Source organism: Drosophila ananassae, chromosome XR (genome assembly GCF_017639315.1).
Source record: "Drosophila ananassae strain 14024-0371.13 chromosome XR, ASM1763931v2, whole genome shotgun sequence".
Taxonomy (NCBI): domain Eukaryota; kingdom Metazoa; phylum Arthropoda; class Insecta; order Diptera; family Drosophilidae; genus Drosophila; species Drosophila ananassae.
The window spans coordinates 15,936,211-15,958,648 of NC_057932.1; the positions used below are offsets into that span (position 1 = coordinate 15,936,211).

The following is a 22,438-nucleotide window of genomic DNA, read 5'->3' on the forward strand; positions in this document are numbered from 1 at the left end:
TAAGGGAGGATATAGTATTTAAATCTTAAAATATAATATTAGATTATTATATATTTAAGATTTAAAATACTATTTAATAAACCTTAATTTAATAAGGTTTATGTTTTTTAAGTATTTTTTTAAAGTGTAAGCACTTTTTAAGGTTATTTTTTGGCTCGAAGGACCAAATTCTTGAGCTTGAGAGTATTTTTAATAGTTTATCTTAAGAGTTTAAAATATTGATTATTTAAACTCTAAACTCTAATTCTCATTAATTATATGATTTATAATTTTATGATTTTCCATATTTTTTTGAGTTAAGAGCACTTTTTGAGGTTATGTTTTCAACAAGACTTCTCGAAGGACCAAAAAGTGCATTTATTTTCTTAGTTTCTTAATTTTTCTTAAAAAATATTAATTATTTAAGCTCTAAAAAATAGATTTAATTTTTCTAACCAATGACTTTACTTTTATTCAGTATTTTCTTGAAGTTTGAACAGTTTTCGAGGTTATGTTTTGGCTCGAAGGACCAAAATTAATTTATTTGTAACCTGAACTTTATCCTAAAAACTTTCTCAACCTACTGTTTATCTTAAAAAACACTCATAAAAATATATTACAAAATATATATAATAATTCTCAACAATGACTTGATTTTTATGAGTTTTTTAGTATTTTGTTGAAGTGGGAGCACTTTTTGAGGTTATGTTTTCAAGAAGATGGTACTTGTCTTGGCTCGAAGGACCAAAAATTCATTTATTTTTATCCTAAACTTGGGGAAAACTTTCTCAAAACTACTATTTATCTTAAAAACCATTCATTATTTAATCTCTAAAAAATATATATAACATTTCGCACCAATGACTTGATTTTTTTTATCTTTTAAATAAATATAACTTAGAATATATAGTAGAATACTCATAGACTTTGCTCTGGCAATCCCGATAACTGCTTAAAAATAGTATTTGATTAAATCGTGCCATCATCATGAGCATAAAAATATTATTCCCATTCAATGGCTAAATTTAAATATAAAACTAAACTGAAAAAAAATTAAATAATAAGTATGAGGAGATAAGGTGGCAGGTGTTTCGCGTCTACAATCGGGGGAGTTATGAAATCGGAATCGGATTTGTGAGTAGTGGAGGGCCCTTGAAATTATTAAACCTACTCCACCACAGACCTTATATGACTCAGAAAGCCAGCTAGATTTATGGCCCTTCTGGTGCCACTTTCCCTTAGTTACCACTCGGGCACCTATATGGTCGAATGAAATATATGTCCCGAGACTATATCGTCAGGCGGATGTCAGGGTATTGGGCTGTTTGGGTTCAAAAGTCCGTACGGATTGTTAGGAATTATCCGTGGGCTATCAACTCCCCACATCGTCACATGGAACATCTATAAATAATGGCTAGAAAAAAAATCAACAACAGTTTCAAGTGCCAGAAATGGAACTAAATCGGAGTGGGTGTACGTGTGGGTCTTGAAATCAATGAGTCGCAATATGACTTCAGTGGGGGGTAACAAAGTTCAATAATAAAAATAATATATTTTAGCTAAAATTTATAGAGTTTTATAAGCTAAAAGAATATTATTTTTTGGACATAGAGGCATAGAGATAGAGGTTCTAACTCGAGGTCTCTAGAGGTCTCTGAATCATCTATGTCCCTTTAACCTTATCTCCTTATTTATGATCCTCTATCCCAAAATTCTATACCATTAATGCCAAATGGTTTACAATTATGTTCCATTACATCCGGGTATTGTAAATCATTAATATCTTCTAGTCATATGACTCTTTGGGTGGACTTGTAGACCTTTTCCCACGCCCCTAAATACCCAGATATATTATTCAGATTGTTGGGCTTTCGCACTCGATCTCAAGTAGCAACTGCCATCCAGTCGAATGCCAGGCACTCCATCTCAATGGAGTGGCCATCCCAAGTGGCTGTTTCATTATTTTTCTTTGGATCGTATAGATATGCCCATATACTTGATTACCTAATACAATAAATAATAAATTAAAAATATTAGTGTCTGATTATGCTCTTGGCTTTGGCTTTGGCTTTTATCGTTCGATTATTTGTTTACCTCCTTGAGAGTATTATTTCTAAATGATTAATTATAGAATTATTGCGAAATTGAGTATCAGTATTTCTGGGGAAATTATTTTCGGTTTAGGATTTTGCGGATTTGTGATATTTTAGTAATTTATTGTATATCTTTCGGGGAATTTTCTAATCTAGTTTAATGAGATTTTTAGGAAAAATAAAATAACTAAGGACAAGGGACATCTATGTTCTACATCTATAGCTCATTCTTCCTTGTAGTTTTTTTTAATAATACATATTGGATCTAAAAAAGTAAAATAATTACGGACAAACGGACAATAGGACATGCGGACAAGCGGACATACGGACAAGAGGACATACGGACAGGACTTGTTATAAAGAAATCCTTTAAATAAGATTTCTGTTCTATATCCTATTCTTTCTTAATCTAACATTTCTTAGTATCATATCTTGGTATCCTAAATCTTTAAAAGTAAAACAATTACGGACAAACGGACAAGCGCCTGTCCGCGGACAAGAGGACAGACGGACAAGTGCTCCAACTGTTCTAAATATGTTCTAAAGAATTCTCCTAACTAAGCACTCTGTTTTATATCGTGATCTTCCTTGTAGTTTCTTGACATCTAATATATAAAATCTTTAAAAATAAAACATAAACGGACAAGAGGACATACGGACATATGGACAGGACTTGTTATAAAGAAATCCTTTAGATAAGATTTATGTTCTATATCCTATTCTCTTTTAATCTAACATTTCTTAGTATCATATCTTAGTTTCTTAAATCTTTAAAAGTAAAACAATTACGGACAAGCGCCTGTCCGCGGACAAGAGGACAGACGGACAAGTGCTCCAACTGTTCTAAATATGTTCTAAAGAATTCTCCTAACTAAGCACTCTGTTTTATATCGTGATCTTCCTTGTAGTTTCTTGACATCTAATATATAAAATCTTTACAAATAAAAAATTCACGGACAAGAGGGCAGAAGGACAAGAGGACCAAGGGACATCTTATAAAGAAATCTTCTATATCCCATTCTTCCTTGAGATTTCCTTATCTAATGTTCTAAATAAATCCCCCAATCCCATATCTTAGTCATATCTCAGTCTATCCCTCCAAAAACCTCCACTCAACCTTGACATTGATAATTCCAAACGGACAGGTGTGAGGTCTGAGGGTCTGAGGCTCTCAAGTTCCAAAGTCCCCATATCTTTTCCACTGGCCGTAATTTAATTAACTATTCGATCATCTTGGGCTCTGGCTCTGGCTCATTGGTGATTATGATTATATATTCGATTATTAGTATATGGTATTCCCGGCTGACTCGGCAATCTATGCGACTATGACATGGATTTATGGGCCACCAGATCCGTTTGCTGGTGAATCCAGTACGAATTGGGGGTTGGGTGTGCTCGAGTAGCCAGATAAGACACCGGCCAAGTAGTCGATAAGGCCAAGACCAGTAGCAGCAACTCTACTAATATTTATAGACTCCCAAGGCGGCCGCAATCGGGTACTATCGAGTGCCCCATAAAAGCTAGATCACTCCGGCCGGAGTGGAGAAGTGGAGGAGCCTGCCTATAAAATCCGTAGATCGTTCTGATCGCCCATTCAGTCTGAACACCACCCTCTTGGTGGCCGCGTCGCGAGTTACAGTTTTTTTTTCCGTCATCTGAAACCCGGAATCGGGATTACCGTGATCGGGATTATCATGAAGGGACCACTCAGTGTCCTGACAGCCGTGCTGCTGATCGCGGTTGCCAGCTCCCAGGAATCATCCGATTATCTCCTCACTGGATACTCCAATCCCATGACCAGTAGTCTGGCCCATCAGTTCTTCAATATAAACGGAGAGGAGTCGTCCCTACCCTCCAATGGCACTCAACTGATCCAGAGGTATCAGACCCGGGACGATGAGAACGATCTGTGCCAGAGGGACATCAATAGGATACGAGATGGCTTGAATAACATGGAAGAGTGGGCCATGGAGTGTGAGTATTACGAGTCTAGAGTCTATACTTTCTTTGGATCATAGTCCTGATCGGACTACCACTACCCATTATCTTCGACCTTCATGGCTTTTGGTAACTTCCCAAAATAAATCAAGTGACTGTTGAACCAGTTACCTAATCCCCTCTAATCGCAAATGCACTTTTTTATTACCCACCTTAGTACCCAAATCCATAAATCACATTATAGCCTTGATTTTGGCTTTACGATCGGCCCCTCATAAATCTAAATAGTACAAAATTTCCCACCTGCTATTGGGAATTAGGGAATGATTTTGGATTGTGGGATTTCCTAATTTAATTGCTCAGATTAGTCTTGAAGATTAGGATTTAAAATACAACTTGGAGAGCTAAAATTGTTATACAATTCGAGATGTCTGACTGCCATTTCATTCATACCGATTACAATGTTTATTTTCATAATTTATGAGGGTTATAGAGTTCTATAAGGTTGGATCTTCAAAAGGGTTCTTAGTTCCCCTTCCCATAAATCATAACTGAAGAGGTGTTACTTGATCTCCAATAACTGGTATTTCTTTTCATTACAGTTCCCGATACTTGGGGCCGCCTGCCCATCGGTCTCTTCTGGGGTCACACCATCAGCATGGGCCAGTACGAGGAGTGTGTGGCTGCCGAGAGTACCTATGGCACTGAACTCCGAGGCCAGTACTGTCTCGCCTCCTTGAACATCACCGAGTTCTATGGCAGGATCAAGAAGCGCGGCGAAGAGAATCCAGCTGCCAGGATCAGTTACAAGCAAACCGATCCTCAGATCTTTGAACTGGGAATCTGCGTTCCATCCACCTGCAATGCCACCCAGACCAATGAACTGCTCAAGACCGTCATTTCGCACTTTTACGGCAATGATGTCGTCGATCTAACCCAGACGATGGTCACGGAGGCGCGTTGCAAGTACGATGCACCCATCGAGCTGCGGGGCATTGATATTTTTGCCATGTAAGTATGCGATTGTATCCCTTGTACCTCTATATCACCCTTAAGAAACCCCTTATTCCCTCTTGGAACTAGTACTTCTTTTGGTCCTTCGAGACAGATCACTGACGAGCTTAAAGGACCAAAAGAATCTCATTATTTCTTAGCTTATAGCTTCACTTTCTCTCGGAGTTTTCTTCTCTAAACTGCAGAAGAAACCCCTAAATCCCTTTTCAACATAGTACTTTTTTTGGTCCTTCGAGACAGATCACTGACGAGCTCAAAGGACCAAAAGAATCAAACTATTTTCCATCTAAGGGTTTCACCTTCCTTCGAAGTTTTCTTTACTGAACTCCTTCTTCAAACTAGTATTTCTTTTGGTCCTTCGAGACAGATCACTGACGAGCTCGAAGGACCAAAAGAATTCTTCTCTGAACTTCTGTAGAAACCCCTTAATCCCTCTTCAAACGGGTACTTCTTTTGGTCCTTCGAGACAGATCAGTGACTAACTGGAAGGAGCAAAAGAATTCTTCTCTGAACTTCAGTAGAAACCCCTTAGTCCCTCTTCAAACTACTATATCCTTTGGTCCTTTGAGCCACATTACTGCCTATCTCGAAGGACCAAAAGAATCTAAAAATTTCCCAACTAATGACTTCCCCTTCTTACAGAGTCTTCTTCTCGCTGATCATCTTCTTCATGATAGCTGCCAGTGTCTACGACTATATACAGACCCGTAACAAAGGTGAGTATCACTAAAGACCACCTAGGATCATCCAGACATTAAAGATAACTCTCAAACAGCTCCCAAGAAACCCCTGTTTCTGGCCTTCTCCGTCCTCCACAACGCCCCCAAGATCTTCACCGTCAAGAAGGTGAACAATCCCAATGTGATCCACTGCCTGAACGGATTGCGATGCTTCAGTATGATGTGGGTGGTCTTCGGTCATGGCTACATGACCTTCTACGACCTGCCGCACATCAACAAGAACAAGTTCTACACCTGGGTGGAGACACCCTACTCCATGCTCGTCCAGAACGGATCCCTCTGCGTGGACACGTTCTTCTTCATGTCCGGATTGCTGATGTGCTGGGGCGCCTTCCGGGAACTGGAGAGGACCAAGGGCAAGCTGAACATCCCAATGATGTACTTCCATCGGTATATCCGTCTCACCCCAGTGGTGGCCGTGGTGGTCCTCTATATTATGTCCCTCTACAAGTACTCTGGCGCTGGTCCCATGTGGTTCAAGCTGGGCACCCAGGACAAGCGGTGCGAGGACACCTGGTGGGCCACTCTCCTCTACGTCCAGAACTACGCCTTCCCCTACAGCATTGTGAGTGGGACTTGGTCTTGATCCCTTAGCCCTTCTCCTTACTAATCTCCCAATCCTGGTTTCAGTGCATCTCGCAATCCTGGTACCTGGCTGTGGACACCCAACTGTACTTCCTGTCGCCTCTGTTCCTCATCCCCCTGTGGAAGTGGGGCAAGAAGGCCCTCTATCCGATTGTCATCTTCCTGATCTTGTGCCTCGGCTGCACCTTCGCCACCTTCATGTACAATGACTTCACCCTGTTCCGTGTCCAGGACGATCATGTCGATCTCCGCCAAAGGCTGACCTACTATCCCACCCACACCCGCATCCCCACCTGGCTGATCGGTGTGATCTTCGGGTACTTCCTGTTCACCAGGAACCGTGGACGCCAGATCCCGATGAGCAAGCCCCTGGTGCTGACCGGATGGTTCGTGGCCTTCGGAACGATGCTGGCCTGCATGTGGGGACCCTACTGGCGCATCCTGCCCGACACCCCCGACTCGCCCCTGATCGAGGGCGCCTTCTTCGAACCCCTCAGCCGGACCTCCTGGGCCCTGGCCATCGGCTGGATCGTCTGGGCCTGCTACAATGGCCATGGTGGCCTCGTCAACGACTTCCTCTCCTGGAGCTTCTTCACCGGATTCAGCCGGCTCACCTACTGCATGTACGTCATCCATCGCATCGTCCAGCTCGTCAACGCCGCCCGCCTCCAGACCGACACCCACTTCTCCAACTATGATGCGGTGAGTTTTCAGTTTCTCTCTGGGATTAGGAAGATTCTTTAAGCCTCATCCTCCTCTTGCAGATCCTGCGCTGGTGGCACGACTTCGGCATCACCCTCACCGCCTCCATCTTCGCCACGCTGGCCTTCGAGGCCCCCATCCTGGGCATCGAGAAGGCCATCTTCGGCGGCGACAAGAAGCCGGCCGCCAAGAAGCCCTCCCCCGGTGAACTGGCCAGGACCGCTCCGGTTACCGCTCCCGCCCCCACTGCCGCTGCCGCTGCTGTGGAGGAGTCGGAGAAGAAGCCCGTAGATGAGATCACGGCGGACATCACTCCGGCACCCACACCCGCCAGTGTCGAGAATCCATCCAGTGTCTAGGCGATACAATTTTTCCAAGCGAACCAATTTTTTTTGAGTGTAGTTAGTGCTATTTATTAAAATTTAAAAAACGATAAAATTTTAAAAACAAAAAACTGTGTATGAAATACTAACATTTTTTCAGATAATTTTTATATTTAATCTACAAATTAAGTAACTACTAACTAATTGTACTTACTTAGCTAAGTTATACCTTATTTTTATGTAATTTTACACTTTTATGGATGAAACATTTAAAAATAATCCATAAAAGTGTAAAAGAAACAAAAATGTTGCCACTTGGTAACTTTAAATAACCCGCCAAACCAAAACGCACACGCCAAAAAGCTTAGCTAGTATTTTTCCTGTGCTAAAAAATACCAATCGCTTGGTATTATCAGCGAGTCGCGCAACTGGTCACATCTGGTCGGCCATCTGGCAACACCAACGCGTACATATGTTGCTGTGGAAATAAGAATAACTGACATGGAGCAACAACAAGAATTCGTAAGTGGCGAAATAAACAAATGATTAAATTGTTTCAACAAAGTGCCAGTCAACTGATTAATTACACCTCCACCCCCCCCGGCCCCCACGTGTTCAACGATAACACCAATGAGCGGCTAAATTGCGTTTTAAACAAATTCTTTCGAAAAAGTAGCGTTACTTGAGTGTTTTCAACCTGTATTCGCTTGACTGTGTGTGTGTGTGTGTGTGTGTGTTCGTGTGTATCGGTATGCAGCCTGCATTTTATTCGTTTGTATTGAAATTTTAAACTCTTTTTTTTTTTTTTTTTTTTTCGTGTGTGTTTTTTGCTTTTTGATTATGCTTCTTCTTGTGTGTGCTTGTGTGTTGTTTTTTTTTTCTTGTTTCATATTCTTTATGCCCCAACTACCGTTATAAAGGTAAATTCTCTCCAAATCCCAAAATTGGCAAAATGCAGTGGAAAGAGTGCGCAAGTGTGCATGTTCATGCGTGTGTGTGTGTGTGTGAGAGAGTGTGTTTATATCGGTTAACACGTGCCGCCCGCCAACCCCACCTTTCCCCCTTATTCTCTATCGCTCACAATAAAAAAAAAAAAATTCCTATGCAGTTCTGTTATCATTTCCAACAAAAAAAACAACAACAACAAGAGTGTGAGAGTGTGTGTGTTTTTGCTTCATTAGGGAAAGTGATTTCCGGAGTGCAATTGTTGTTGTTGTTGTTTTTTCTTCCTCTCTTTTTCTCTCTACTTCTGCCTGCATTCTGCCCCCTGGCTCCAACAACAACAAAAAAAAAAGGCAAAAATAAATAACAATAAAAATAAGGGCCAAAAACCGGTTCCAAATCGCTTTCCCTTTGCCAAATGCCAGAGTTGTCTCTTATTTATTGTTGTTGTTGTATTTGTTGTACTAAGCCGGCCAATTTTTCTCTTTTTTTTTTTATTTTTATTTATCTTTTTTTTTTGCATTGCACAAATCTTTGTTCCCAATCCCACTGTGTCGCACAACCCACACACCCGCACACCCACACCCACTGTGGGATGGCGCGAGTTCATTGTTTTCTTAATCACCAGCTGGTGGAGGGGTGGGGCGGGGCAGATTAGGCTGGCCCAGTGGGAGAGATTAAGGAAATTTACAGTAATTCCCAGTGCAGTTTCCCAAAATTTGATAAACAATTATTTTTACTTATTATTTTCATTTAATAATTTAAAAAATTTTTAAAATAATTTATAAATTTAGTTTTTTTTTGTTGAAAAATTACAATTTTAAAACAAATCTATAAAAACATTAAATTTTTTAACTTGTATTGTTCTTAATTCTTAAAAATTAAACTGATCTAAAATATTTTAAAAATATTTAAATTGTAAAAACAAAATTGTAAAGAATTTTTTACAAATTATTAAAATATTATTTATTTTTTTTAAATACATAATTAACGCAAAAGTTCTAAATTCTAAAAGGTCTAAATTCATAAAAAATATGTTCTAAAACTTGTTTTTGGGAGAACTCTTTGAATTAAAAATTTGCAATTAATTTTTTGAACTTAAGAGAACAGGAATTATTTTATTTTTTGTCATTTTCCACTATTTCTTACATATATTTTTTTTTAGAACTTCTAGTAACAGAAATAATTAAGCCTAAGAAGTACAAAAAATGTCCCAAAAACAACTAAACCACTCCCTCTTAAAATTTCCCAACTTTTTCAAAATATCCCATTCCAATAATATATTTCTTTCAAATAATTTTTAGCCAGAATTGGCGACCCTTTGTAGTCAGTTTTTGGCAGCTTTTCCAGTTCCCTGAACGCCAATCGGAAGTGCTTCTTTTGTTTATGTTCTCTGCCGATAATTTATTTATTTTCCTTTCAAGATTTCCTCCAAACTGTTGGAGGAGTGGTGGTGGGGTTGGGGGCACCCACCTCGTAAATTTGTATTCATTTTCCGTGGAAATCTATTTCTTTTTCTCAGCTACTCGGGCTTTGAAATCATTTTTTTTCTTTTTTTGTTTAAAACGCAAAAATTTTCATTCATGCAGATTTTTCAGTTTTCGGTTGGCTGATCATAAAAAAAAAATTAAAAATAAAGTAAAGTGGAGAAAAACAAGGTCAAAATTATACCTATTTTTTATTGTTTAGTTTTGGTTTTCTTGAAAAGCACGTTTTTGTTAAAATTTCATAAAAAAAGAGAGAAAAAGTGAAGGTTTCTGGTTTTCTTGAGAATTGTCTTTGTTCCGGTTATGATTTCTTGAAAGTTTTTATGAGAAATAATTGCTTAAATACACAGGCCGACAATTTCCAACTTTTTTTTTCCTCCACGCATAATTTTACCTGCTCCAAAACCTTTAGGCTCCCCTGAACCAAAGTCCAGAACAAACATAGGTTCTATCACCCACCCTTTCCGCGGTACACCTAAGAGAAGAAATTGATCAAATTTTACCATATATTGAATTATGTAGGCCGTGCAATGGCTATGACCATCATTGTTTCCAGTACATATCATTTTTGAAATGTATGTGTACCAACTAAAATTAAAAAATGGTATCTAGCAGTTACCATATCTTTGGAATACTCATCCAAAGTTGAAATCTCAGATTTTCTACGTTAATTTTTGGTCTTCTATGATTTTTCCCCAAACATTTTTCTATGGAAGATTTTTATTTTCTTATTGAAATCAGTAGATCATACCATGTTTTAATTTTGGATTTAAGGAAAAACTCGAAATAATTTTATTGAATTTATTATAGGTGGTTAAACAATATTTTCTTCAATTAAATTGGAGTTTTTAATCTCATATTTTCAAAAAGTCATGGCTATCTAAAACTGTTTCTATATTCAAAACGTATCTATTGCAGGTTCAGTTTGTTTAGTAAAGCTTTACAGAAGTTGTAGATAGCCATGACTTTTTGAAAATATGAGATTAAAAACTCCAATTTAATTGAAGAAAATATTGTTTAACCACCTATTATAAATTCAATAAAATTATTTCGAGTTTTTCCTTAAATCCAAAATTAAAACATGGTATGATCTACTGATTTCAATAAGACAATAAAAATCTTCCATAGAAAAATGTTTGGGGAAAAATCATAGAAGACCAAAAATTAACGTAGAAAATCTGAGATTTCAACTTTGGATGAGTATTCCAAAGATATGGTAACTGCTAGATACCATTTTTTAATTTTAGTTGGTACACATACATTTCAAAAATGATATGTACTGGAAACAATGATGGTCATAGCCATTGCACGGCCTACATAATTCAATATATGGTAAAATTTGATCAATTTCTTCTCTTAGGTGTACCGCGGAAAGGGTGGGTGATAGAACCTATGTTTGTTCTGGACTTTGGTTTAGGGGAGCCTAAAGGTTTTGGAGCAGGTAAAATTATGCGTGGAGATTTTTTGCTGTTGGCCTGTGATATTAAAAGTTAATATGTATAATATATTAGAAAAATTTCCCTAAAAGAATTCTTTTTTTCTCCATCCTAAATATCCTTTTTTAGAGTCGCCTTTTATGACTTTTTCACTCAATTGATTTCATTGCCAGAGCAGTCTTGCCACAAATTGTTGCATTTTCATTGTTGCCTGTCTGTCTTTGCCAACTTTGTGACTTCTTCTGTGCTGGTTTGGTTGCATAAATCATAAATCAAATAAAAAATCTCATAAAAAAAGCCAGGCCAGGGTGGCTCTGTGGCTTGTATCTTTAGGATTTCAACTTCAAAGCCAAGAATCTTAACCAAAAACCCTCAAGAACGCTACTTTTGAACGCTACAGTTCCTTAATTTGGAACTTGAAATTGTTTATCTTTAATTAAAATAAATAATAATAATAATTATAATATTATAAAAGCCTAAAACTAATAACAAAATACAATCTCAACTTTAATTTTTAAAAATTACTCTTCAAAAATCATCAAAAATCAACACTTTTTTCAGGTGAGTTTCATTTAATATTTTTATTATATTTTATTATATAAAAACTATGTTAAAAACTATGTTAAATAATTAATTATTTTTTAATATTTTTAATATATAATAAGTAAGAAATATTAATTTTAAACATTTTTAAACAAAAAAACGAAAATTTCCCCTCGAAAAAAGGATGCAGCTTACAAAGTTATGGAATATACAAAAGCTTGTGGCAGGATGACTCCTGATGTGCCACCACTCCTTACCCCTCCCTCTAGGGTCCTTGGCGGACTTCCTTTTCAGATGGCCCGGATTTATTTTGATGTCCTGGTAGGAGGTAGAAGGTAGGAGGCAGAAGTACAATAACCCGGAGGAGGTCTACCGGGCAGGATAATAGAGGGGACCATGAGGTTGTGGCATGGATGTGCCTGTGGTTGTGGCAGCCTGTTGCTATGCCTGCTTCTGGGGCCGACTCTGGGGCTTCCTCATTTGCGTTGATTAAGCCAGATAGCGGCCACAATAACTTTCATTAAAAGCGAAAAAGAAACAGAACGAGTCGAGTCAGAGAGCCGGAGAATAAAAAAATAAACAAAAATCGTTGTGCAACAGAACGCCACACAATCATCTGCCCCATGTGTTGCTAGTCTATGAGTGTGTGTGCCAGTGTGTGTGTTTGTTGTGTTTGTGTGGAAATGGGTCAGGCCCATGCTCTCTTATCATTCGAGCAACTGAAGCCGCCAAGCCGCCAGCCAGCCAGCCACCCAGCCAGCCAACGCAACTGTTGTGCCTCAAAATGTGGAGCAAACCGAACCAAAATCCAAAAAAAAAAAAATATATATATATATATATATACAATGTGTATATATGGAAACGGGAGGGACCTCGAGGGTCTGGCAAAAAATATCATTCCGAAAATAAACAAATCAGCGAAAAATAAAAGGGGAGAACTTATTAGGGTGCAGTCGCTTACCCCTGGCAAAAAAAAAAATAGAAAAAAAAATATATAAAAAATTACTAAAAAGTAAAAAAGTAATATTATTTTTATATTATTTTGTTGCAGTGCCTGTTTGTCCGCTTGTCCGCCAGGCTGTCCGCTTCTAGTCTCCCAAGTTTCGTGTTAAAAAACAGTATTTTTTTTTATTATTTTTTGCCTATTTAGTAACTATTAAGTAGGAGTTTTAATATCTAATAAAACATCAATAAATTTTTAATAAACTGTCCCTTTGTCCATGTGTCCGCTTGTCCGTGTGTCCGCTTGTTTCTCCGCTCCTCAAACTCTATGTTTTATGTTAAAAAAACAGTATTTCGTGTTATTTTTAAACATCTATACCTAATACTCGATTATAAAAATCCTTAATTCAAGTTTTTTTAATAAAATCATCAAAAAAAGCTATATAAACAGCTGTCCGTTTGTCCGTCTGTCCGCTTGTTTGTTCGTTTCTAGTCTCTAGACTCTAGACTATTCCAAGTTCAAGTTACAACAAAGTAATACTTGTTATTTTTAACCATTAAGTACTAAATATTTTACCAAAATATAAATATAAAGTAATTAAAAGAATTATTTATAAAATCTGCAAAAATTCCCCATCAAAAGAGCCACTCCTAACTATGTATACCTAGTACCTACTTCCCCCTAGAAGCTATAAATTTATTCAAAAATCTCCCTTTATTTCCCTATTTTTATTACCATTTTATGAAGCCTTTATATAATATTTGAAAAATACCTGAGACTTCTGACACTTCTTCTGACACTTTCAACTCAAAATTCGCCCTGAACTGCGCAATTGTTCCGCAATTACCATATAATATATAGTATTATAGTATTGTAGTCGGGCATATAGACGATTCTATATACGATTTCAATTGAAACACAAATTGGCGTGAGGGAAAATATGTTTTTTTGTTTGATTTTCTTGAGATTTTTGGGTCAAAAGTGAAATATTTCCTTATTTTTCAGCCCTCTTTTGTACAAGTCTTGCATTCCATATTATTGCCCTCCAATTGGGTCAAAAGGGAGATGACTCTGGTCATTAAAACGTGGCCTATACCCACCCCATCCCGGCCTCCCGGCCAGTTTGCATAATTGGAACTATATCCGATTGGGAGGAAAGGGATTTTTTGGGTTGAATTTCCCTTCGTTTTAAGGGGGGAGGCTTTAGTGGCTAGGTCATTGTGTTTTGTGTTGTTTTGTTGTTTGTTGTTTCTGCTGCCTTCTGTGCCAATCATGCAGCAGGTTGTTGAACTTCCCAGCCCCCAGACTGGCACTCTTCTGCCACTTCTGCCACTCTGCCACTGGCACTATCGCGTGTGAGCGACCGAACAAGTGCCTCTCGGTTAGAATCTCCATCTCCAACTCCCAACTCCATTCTGAATCCAAATCTGAATCTTGGCATGAGTATCTTGATTCTTCTGGCTTTTTTTTAGTTCATCTAGGGGGAGATATTGATCTAATTTGTTGTTCTTAACGGACAGACGGACAAAATAGCGGACAGGGGTTCTTTTTTCAAGATATCTCCATTATATTCCATTATAATCACAAATTTATAAGATTATCTTCAAGTTATAGGCAGTTTTTAGAGAAAATTGAGACTTATGTCCGTCTGTCCGCTTTTTTTAGACTAAATTTTTTGAAATTCCAACGGACAGACGGACAATATGGCGGACAGAGGTCGTTTTTCCGATCATATTTTCCATAAAAATCATAAATATATGAGGAATTTCTCAATTTTTTTGATTAAAATCTAGAGTTTATGTCCCTCTGTCCGCGTGTCCGCTTTTTTAGGCTTTGTTTTAGTTTTTTTAAGAGACAGAAGGACAAAAAGCGGACAGAAGAGGTTCTTTTACTATAACTTTTCATCTTAAATAAATAATCTCAAATATGTTGGCTTATCTTGAAGATTTTTAACTGTCCGTGTGTCCGTTTTCTTACATTTTTTTCCTATCCCAACGGACAGGCGGACAGAAGAGGTTCTTACACCATATCTTTTCATTATAATCTCAAATATATAGGCTTTTCTTCAATATTTTTAGCTGTCCGTTAAGTTTTTTCTCCAATCCCAACGGACAATCGGACAAAATGGCGGACAGGAGAGTTTCTGAGACCACATCCTCCCATAATAATCACAAAAAACATAGTCCTTTATCCAAAAAATCCCACTTATCTTGTCCGGGACAGGGCGCTTCCTGTTTACAAGTCCTTTTTACCTTCTTGGCCTCATCCAACTACTCATCCATTGTGGCGTGCTCAAGTCCCCGATTGCATTTGGACCACAGCCTGACAATGACATGTGTCTCCAGCCGAGCAGCCCAGCAGCCGAGCAGCCCAGCAGCCCAGCAGCCCGGCAGCCCAGTGCTCTGTATCTCCGGTTCCACATCTCCTCCAGTCCCCCCAGCATCTCCTCCATCTCGACCCGATCTCATCCACCCAACACTTTCCAATGCCTCTGGCTATTAACAATTTCTAAAAAAAAAAAAATAAAATCACAACTATGATACACAGAGAGAAATGTTAAGAGAGGTTATTATTAGATTCAATATTAAATTAAATTATTTTATTTATTTTATAGATAATATAGATAAGTAAAATGTAATATTTAATTATTTTTCTTGCTTCTTATTTCTAGTATTCTCTTCTAGGCTTTTATTTCTTTCAGTGCAGTGGGAAGCCAAGTTGAAAGAACTCTTGGAGGGCATTGTTGCTATTTTTTATGATTTTTTTCTGGCTTTTTTGTGCTTTTTTGATTGGTTTGACCGATTTACATTGTGCAGAAAGAAATGAGTTTTGGGTTTTAGGTTTTTTTTTTGGTTTCTCGGGGAGGTCTTGGGTCTGGGTCTCGGGAGGGAGGTAATACTGGAGTCTAAAGCTGAGTCTGAATCTGAGTCTGAGTCTGAGGTGTGTGTGTAGAGCTTTTCATTTGTTTTGGCCTACATTGGTCTCTGCAAAAAAAAATTAAAAAATAAAACAAAAAACAAATACTGAAAACAGAAAACATGTTGATGTCTCTCGGCCCTCTCTCGGCTTCCCTCTTTTAGGCCATTTCTGATAATTAAAAAAGCAACATTTCATTTTTCTTTTTTTTTTTTTTTGTTTGCTGAGCTGGGCTATGCTTAGGCTTTTTTTTTGTTTTTTTTTTTTGCCATTTCCCTAATGCTGTTTATGTGCTTTTTGGTTGGCATCTTGCCCGCCACCGCCACCGGCACCGGCTCTGCCAAAAAACATAAACTGAAGAGGACCGAGTGGACACTGGGCACTGGACCTGGCCAGCCTAATTGTCAAGGGATTCCTACATTTTACATCGATTTCAGACCCTTTTTCATTTAATCTGACTATTTTTTCAAACAATTGTAGGCAGGGATAGAGCCTACAACTAGGGGAATTGAGTTCCATTGTATGACATTTTAGATCTTATGGGAAAAAAAATCGAAAAAATATTTTGTTTTTATATTTTGATGTAGGATTATGGAGAATCTATCCACGAATTATTTAAGGTACTCCGCTTGAGAATGAGATAAAAATTGCCGAAGATATAGCTTCTCAAAGGGGCCACTTAGGCAATACCTGTATTTTTGAAGTGGAACTCGTAAAAATTTTGGAAAAATTTTTTTAAAATTTTTGGTTTCTAGATTTTAACGCAGATTATTAGAGAATCGATCCACGAATCATTTAAGGCATCCCCCATGAGAATCGGATCAATATTGGCGAAGATATAGCCTTCGAAAGGGTCATAGGGTCATTCCCGGTGTTTTTGTAGGGGACTCCCTGGAAATTTTTGAAAAAAATTTAAAAAATATTTCGCTCCCGGGTTTTGATGCAGAATGACGGGGAATCGATCCACAAATCGTTTAAGGTATTCCTATCGAGGATCGGATGCGTATTGGCCAAGTTACAGCCTCCGAGAGGGCGAAAAGGCCATTCCCGGTGTTTTTGAAGGGGACCCCCTGGAAAATTTTGAAAAAAATTTAAAAAAAATTGTCCTTCCAGATTTTGATGCAGAATGATGGGGAATCGATCCAAAAATCATTTAAAACATTTCGAATGAGAATCGGATGAGAATTGGCTGAGTTACAGCCTCCTCTGTGGGTCATACCGGCATTTCCGCAGTTTTTGAAGGGGAGCCCCTAGGAATTTTGGAAAAATTTTAAAAAATATTCTTTTTCCGAATTTTGACGCAGATTAATAGATACTCGATCCACAAATCATTTGAGGTATTCCTCTGCAGAATCGGATGAATATTGGCAGAGATGTGGCCTTCAAAAGGGTCTTATGGCCATTCCCCGTGTTTTTGAAGAGGAGAGTTCCTAGGAACTTTCGGAAAAAATTTAAAAAATATTCCCCTCTCGGATTTTAATGCAGAATCATGAGGAATTGTTTCACGGATCGTTTAACGTATTCTTTTTCAAAATCGGACTAGAATTGACAAAGTTATGAGATTCGTAGTGCTCATAGTGGCATTCCCTGTATTTTCAAGGGACTCCCCAGAAATTTTGGGAAAAAATTTAAAAAATATTTCCATCCCATATTTTGATACAGAATGGTGGGAAATCAATCCACAAATCGTTTAATGTATTCCTTTTTAAAATCGGATTAGAATTGCCGGAGTTATCGCCTTCGATAGGTTCTCATATGGGGATTCCCGGTGTTTTTGAAGAGGAGCCCCCAGAAATATTTGAAAAAAATTTTAAAAATATTTTATTTCTAGATTTTGATGTAGAATAATAGAGAATTTATCCACAAATCGTTGGAGGTATTCCGCTTGAGAATCTGATTAAAATTGACAGAGATATGGCTGCCCGAAGGGGTCATAGAGGGAATCCCTGTATTTTTGAAGAGGAACTTTTAGAAAATTTGGAATAAAATCCAAAAAAAAATTCTCTGCTCGGATTTGGATGCAGACTTATGAGGAATCGCTCTACGACTCTTTTAAGAAACTCCTCTCGAGAATCGGATGAAATTTGGCCAAGATATAGGCATCGCTTTGGCCAATATGCCCTTCCCTGTATTTCTGAAAGTTTCCCCATGTGTTCTGGCCAAGAAATAGGGGTTCTGATCACCTTCGTTGGCCTCCTCGAGGGAAAGGCTTTCTTTCCACTGCCCCCTGGCCGAGTGGAGAAAAATGTCGCATCATCGGCTGGGGGCAGAATCTAGTTTCTGTTGCGCAATCCGGAGAGGAGAAAAGTGGCCAGTGGCCACCTAATGGGCCACCTAATCCGAGAGATCATGGATCGCTTTCCAAAAGGGGAGAGGGGAGTAGGGGAGTAATCAGATCGAAATATTTATGGCATTTACATACCCGAGTGGGATTTCTTTTCGATGCGGATTTGTTTATGGAACGACTCCGAAGACGACAAAAAGAAAGTTATTTTTTTTCTGTCTGATGTGTGAGGCAGTAATATACACTAATAACAATAACAATAATAGCGAGAAAGAGCGGGTTGGAGTTGTTGCTGCCCCAATGTCACGCCCCACAGAGGGGCGGCGGAGACAGAGTCAGAGACAAGGGGGGGCACCACAAGAAAGCGTAATAATAATAAAAAATAATAACAATAATCATGAGCAAATGGTAGAAAAAAAAAAAGGAAAAAAATTAAACCAACAAGAAGCAAGTGAAATTTTTTTTTAAAACGACACTTCAAAGCGGTGGCGAAATTTCTTAACACTTTCATAATCAGAAGTCATGAGCCCCCTTACCCCTTAATGAAAATAAATTAAATTAAGCGCATAAGCTGCTCAGCGAGCCGTGCCTGTTGGGCTTGGAAGTAAAACTGAAACTTGAGCCTGATTTACTTTAGTTAGTTACTTGCAGAAGAGTAACTAAATGCGCTTTAGTGGGTTCTGGTACTAGAGTCCAGTCCTGGGATACCCTGTACTTCAAGGGCAGAGACTTTACTTTATTTTATTTATTTTTATTTTATGTATTTCCTTGATTTTCTTGAACGGTAAGAAGGAAGTAGGGAGGTTTCAATAATTTCAGTTTTATATTTTATAAAATTATTTAGAAAAAATAGTGTTTTTTTCTCAAATAACACCTTAAAACCCCTAAAATAGGTTTTTTTTAAAACCAGTATTTCAAAACTTTTATTTTATATATTTGTTTTTTCTATTTTAATTAAAAATTTAAATTTAAAACAATATTTGTGTTTTCAATCAGACTAAAACCTATTTTTTGTTAATCAAAAATAGTGCTGCCTTCGTCACCAGTATATTTATCTTTTTCAAATAAATATTTCAACCAGTATTTTATTTATTTCCTTTTTTTCCTAAAAAATACCAAAGCTTTTTTTTTACAAAATATGAAAAAAAAATTAAAACAAAGAGAGTAATATTTATTCAACAAAAGAAAAGTCAACAATTTAATTAATTTAAATGATGAAATTAAAAACAATGAAGGAGAAAGAGATCTCAGCATCCTTTCATCTCACTCTCACCGCTTTGTTCCGCTCGCTCTCCCCCTTGTTTTTCCCCCTATTTCTGTTGTTCTCCCATCTCTGGCTCTCTGACTCTGACATTGAACTGTGTCAGTGGCAGCAGTCCAACAACAACAACAACAATAATAACATAGCTCCATGTAATGGGGCGGCCCCCAGCCTCTCTTCTTTCTCTTGTTGTGGGCATGCGCAACGGCGCGACTGCGCAGCTAGCTGTTAGCAGCGCTGCCAGAGCAAATGTTGTGCCGTTTCGTTCGTTTCGTTTCGTTTCGTTGTTCATTGTTGTTTGTTGTCCGGCGCGCCGCGTTCATCTCACTCTGATTTTTCCGCGATCCGCGGCTCCGTGCTTTCCATATGGCCTTTACTACCAGTTTCTAACAAAAAAAAAATAAAAAGTGAAAAAAATTGTATTATTTTTTTGTTTTTGTGCTCATGGTGGTGGGAGTGAGTGAAAAATGTTCTAAAATGCAACAAACACACTGGAATGTGAGCATACCCGAGGATAAAAATAACAACAACAACAACAACAACGATAGTGAGAAAAACAGCGGCTGTCATGAACGCATCTTCCTCTGCATTGCCAAGGTGTGTGTATATGTGTGTGTGTTTTTTTAATTCAGAAATTAAATATATTTCCCAGGTTTTTACTTTCTAAGCCTTGCTCTCTTCTCTCTTTTATCTCAGGATGCTCTCGCACTCTCCTTCGGTCTATTTATAGACCCCACTTTATTAGTTTTTTTTTTCTCGCTCCTTTGCATTAAACAACTTGTTGCACCTCCAACTCCCATCCCTCTCTCTCGCACGAGAGCTTTGCAGCTTCCTTTGCCTTCTTCTTCTTCATCTTGCCGTCCTCTCTCTCGGCCTCTTGGAGACTAGTTCATTAGCATCGAGACAAAGAGAGTGAGTGCTCTGGAAACTTTGAACTCTAAAAAAAAAAGGTTGAATTCCCACCTTGGAGGTACCGAGAAACATGAGAAAACAAGGACACACATGCTTCTTTTTGTTGTTTTTCCCCTCTCTGGTCCGTCGTCTGCACGGCGAGAAAAAGAAATTGGAGCAGAGTTGAAACGGCAAAGGCGGTCGTTATCTTATCAGATCAGCCCTAGTGGCTTAAGAGTCTATGTATCCATTAATCGTCCAACAAAGAGACAGAGACGGAGTCGGAGACTCTTTCATCTTTGGAGATTTCGGATTTCCACGTTCTTTGTTTATCAAATAAAGGGGGGAAAAAACGGTATATATTAAAGTGGTACTGGTATACCTCTTGATTAGGGTGGTATTTGTTTGGGAATTTAAGGTCAAAGGGGAAATTATTGTTATAGTGTTTTAGGGGGGTATTTTTATTTTAAAATCTACATTTAGATCCTTAGACCAAAAAGGAAATTATGATTTTTATATTTCAGAGGGGTATTTTGATATCAAAATCTGCTTTTAGAGTTTTAGATCAGAAGGGAAATTATTAATTAGGTATTTTAGAAGGGTATTTTTGATTAAAAAATATACTTTTAGCTCTTTAGATCAAAAGGGAAATTATTATTTATGTATTTCAGAATAGAATTTTGGAATTAAAATCTACTTTTTGACAAATTATTACTAGGCTTAGGATAAAAAGGGAAATTATTGTTGGAATTTTAGAACATAAATCCATTTTTAGTTAAGATTTAATTCGTTTTTTGTCTAAATTTTAATTATTTTAAAAAAAAATATATTAAAAGATTTATTTTAGTACAAATTGCTTAAAAAAAAGGGAAGTGCTCTCCATTAACCCTTTTCCTCAACTCTTTTAGAACAGTTATTAGTTATAATTCCATTAAGAAACTTTCCTCCCCATTATGAAACCCCCTTTTTAGCTCTCAGACTTGTTCTTCCTCTTCCCCTCATTTGTTTATAATTTTTGGAACATTTTACGTAATCGCATGATGCACGACTTCCTGCGAAACATTGTACGTATTGCTGCCAAAAGTGTGAAATTTTATATTCCATTCCACCTTTTGGCCCTCAGCTGTTGGGCTTTTTTTTTCTTTCTTATGTTGTTGTTGTTTTTGTCCGCTGGCCAAGTTCCGTTTGGAAGTCGAGATACGTTCGGACCATATGTAACACATCGCATCTTCGCTCATCTAATCTTGGGAGAAAGAGAGAGAGAAACAAAGGGAAAAGCAAACGATACAAGACCCACCCGACCCCTCCGACATGAATTCGCATGCAAATTTCTCTGCCACTGCCTCTGCCAGCGTCGCTGCCATTTCTCTTAGAGAGGAGACAAAAGCGTTTCTTCATATGCAAATGGGCGTGGGGAGGGGGAGCTAAGTAGAGGGAGAGGAGGAGGGGTATATGGCACACAATGAATGAAGATAAACCGTTTGAATAGCACCAATACATATGCCAACAGAGATACTTACAGTGGAGTCCATATGGTTCATAGTCACGTTAAAAAAAAAAAACTAATAATAATAATAATAAAAAAAGTATCTTAAAGTTTTTCTTTGTAGTTGTTGTATTCTTTGAGTTAATCTCCAGTTAGCATGATTTTTTTTTTTTCTTTAGCTTTTGTGCCACAATCTGGCATGCCCATCAACCGGAAGCACAGTAAACGCTCTTTAAAAAGGCCGACAAAACTGAACTGAACCATTTCGAATCAATTGCAACTAAAGTGTGAAAAGGGGGGAGGAGGACGTACTTCCCGTTTCAAATTGTATTCCCAGACAACAATCTGTCGGCGGCAATATCCTGCCAATTCCGGTTGAAAGAGGATAGGAGATACTGGGCAGTAGGAGTAATGTTATTGTAATGGGTGGGAACCCTGTTTCTGTTACTGTTTTATGGAAATTTTTCAGAGTTCTGTAGGAAGGAAGGGATTAAGAGGCTTACAAAGTATCTCAGAAGTTGAAAAAGTGCTAGTTAGGATAGAGTTTCAAATAGTTTTGATTAAAAATGATGAATTCTTTGGATCAATTGTAGTTGATTCACTTTGTTTTTTAAATAGTATCTTTATATCTACATAATAATAGTATCTGATGATGCCAACTCACTCCCTGAATGAGATTCTGATTTTAAAGAGCACTCTTTCATAAAAAGGTTAGTCAGCAATGCCATTACTGGTCACTTACTGATCACTGATCTGGCAACACTGTCATAACTAACTTGTTTCCTTTTTAAGCCAAATTCATATACCTTTTAAATAGAAATATATATTTAATAATTATTTATTTAATAATTAGAAATATAATTATATTTTATAGA

At 37.7% G+C, this 22,438-nt stretch overlaps 2 protein-coding genes across 4 annotated transcripts in view; both read left to right on the forward strand.

Moving 5' to 3' along the window:
• Positions 1–3,653: 3,653 nt before the first annotated feature.
• On the forward strand, positions 3,654–7,563 carry LOC6505081 (nose resistant to fluoxetine protein 6). Its single transcript, XM_001965470.4, has 6 exons — positions 3,654–4,046; positions 4,613–5,021; positions 5,667–5,740; positions 5,800–6,329; positions 6,395–7,051; positions 7,114–7,563. The coding sequence occupies exons 1-6, from the start codon at positions 3,767–3,769 to the stop codon at positions 7,408–7,410; spliced, it is 2,247 nt and encodes a 748-aa protein (XP_001965506.1). The 5' UTR covers positions 3,654–3,766; the 3' UTR covers positions 7,411–7,563.
• A 194-nt stretch (positions 7,564–7,757) lies between these two features.
• The window catches only part of LOC6505082 (tyrosine-protein phosphatase non-receptor type 9), a 43,579-nt gene continuing 28,898 nt past the window's right edge, over positions 7,758–22,438 (forward strand). The window contains exon 1 of one of the 3 annotated variants that reach the window (XM_014904803.3): positions 7,758–7,896. In XM_014904803.3, coding sequence (XP_014760289.1) covers positions 7,876–7,896 — 21 coding nt within the window. In that variant the 5' untranslated portion in view covers positions 7,758–7,875. Of the gene's footprint in view, positions 7,897–19,487; positions 19,784–22,438 lie in introns of those variants that run through there. The other 2 variants (XM_014904802.3, XM_001965469.4) reach the window with 2 other exon arrangements.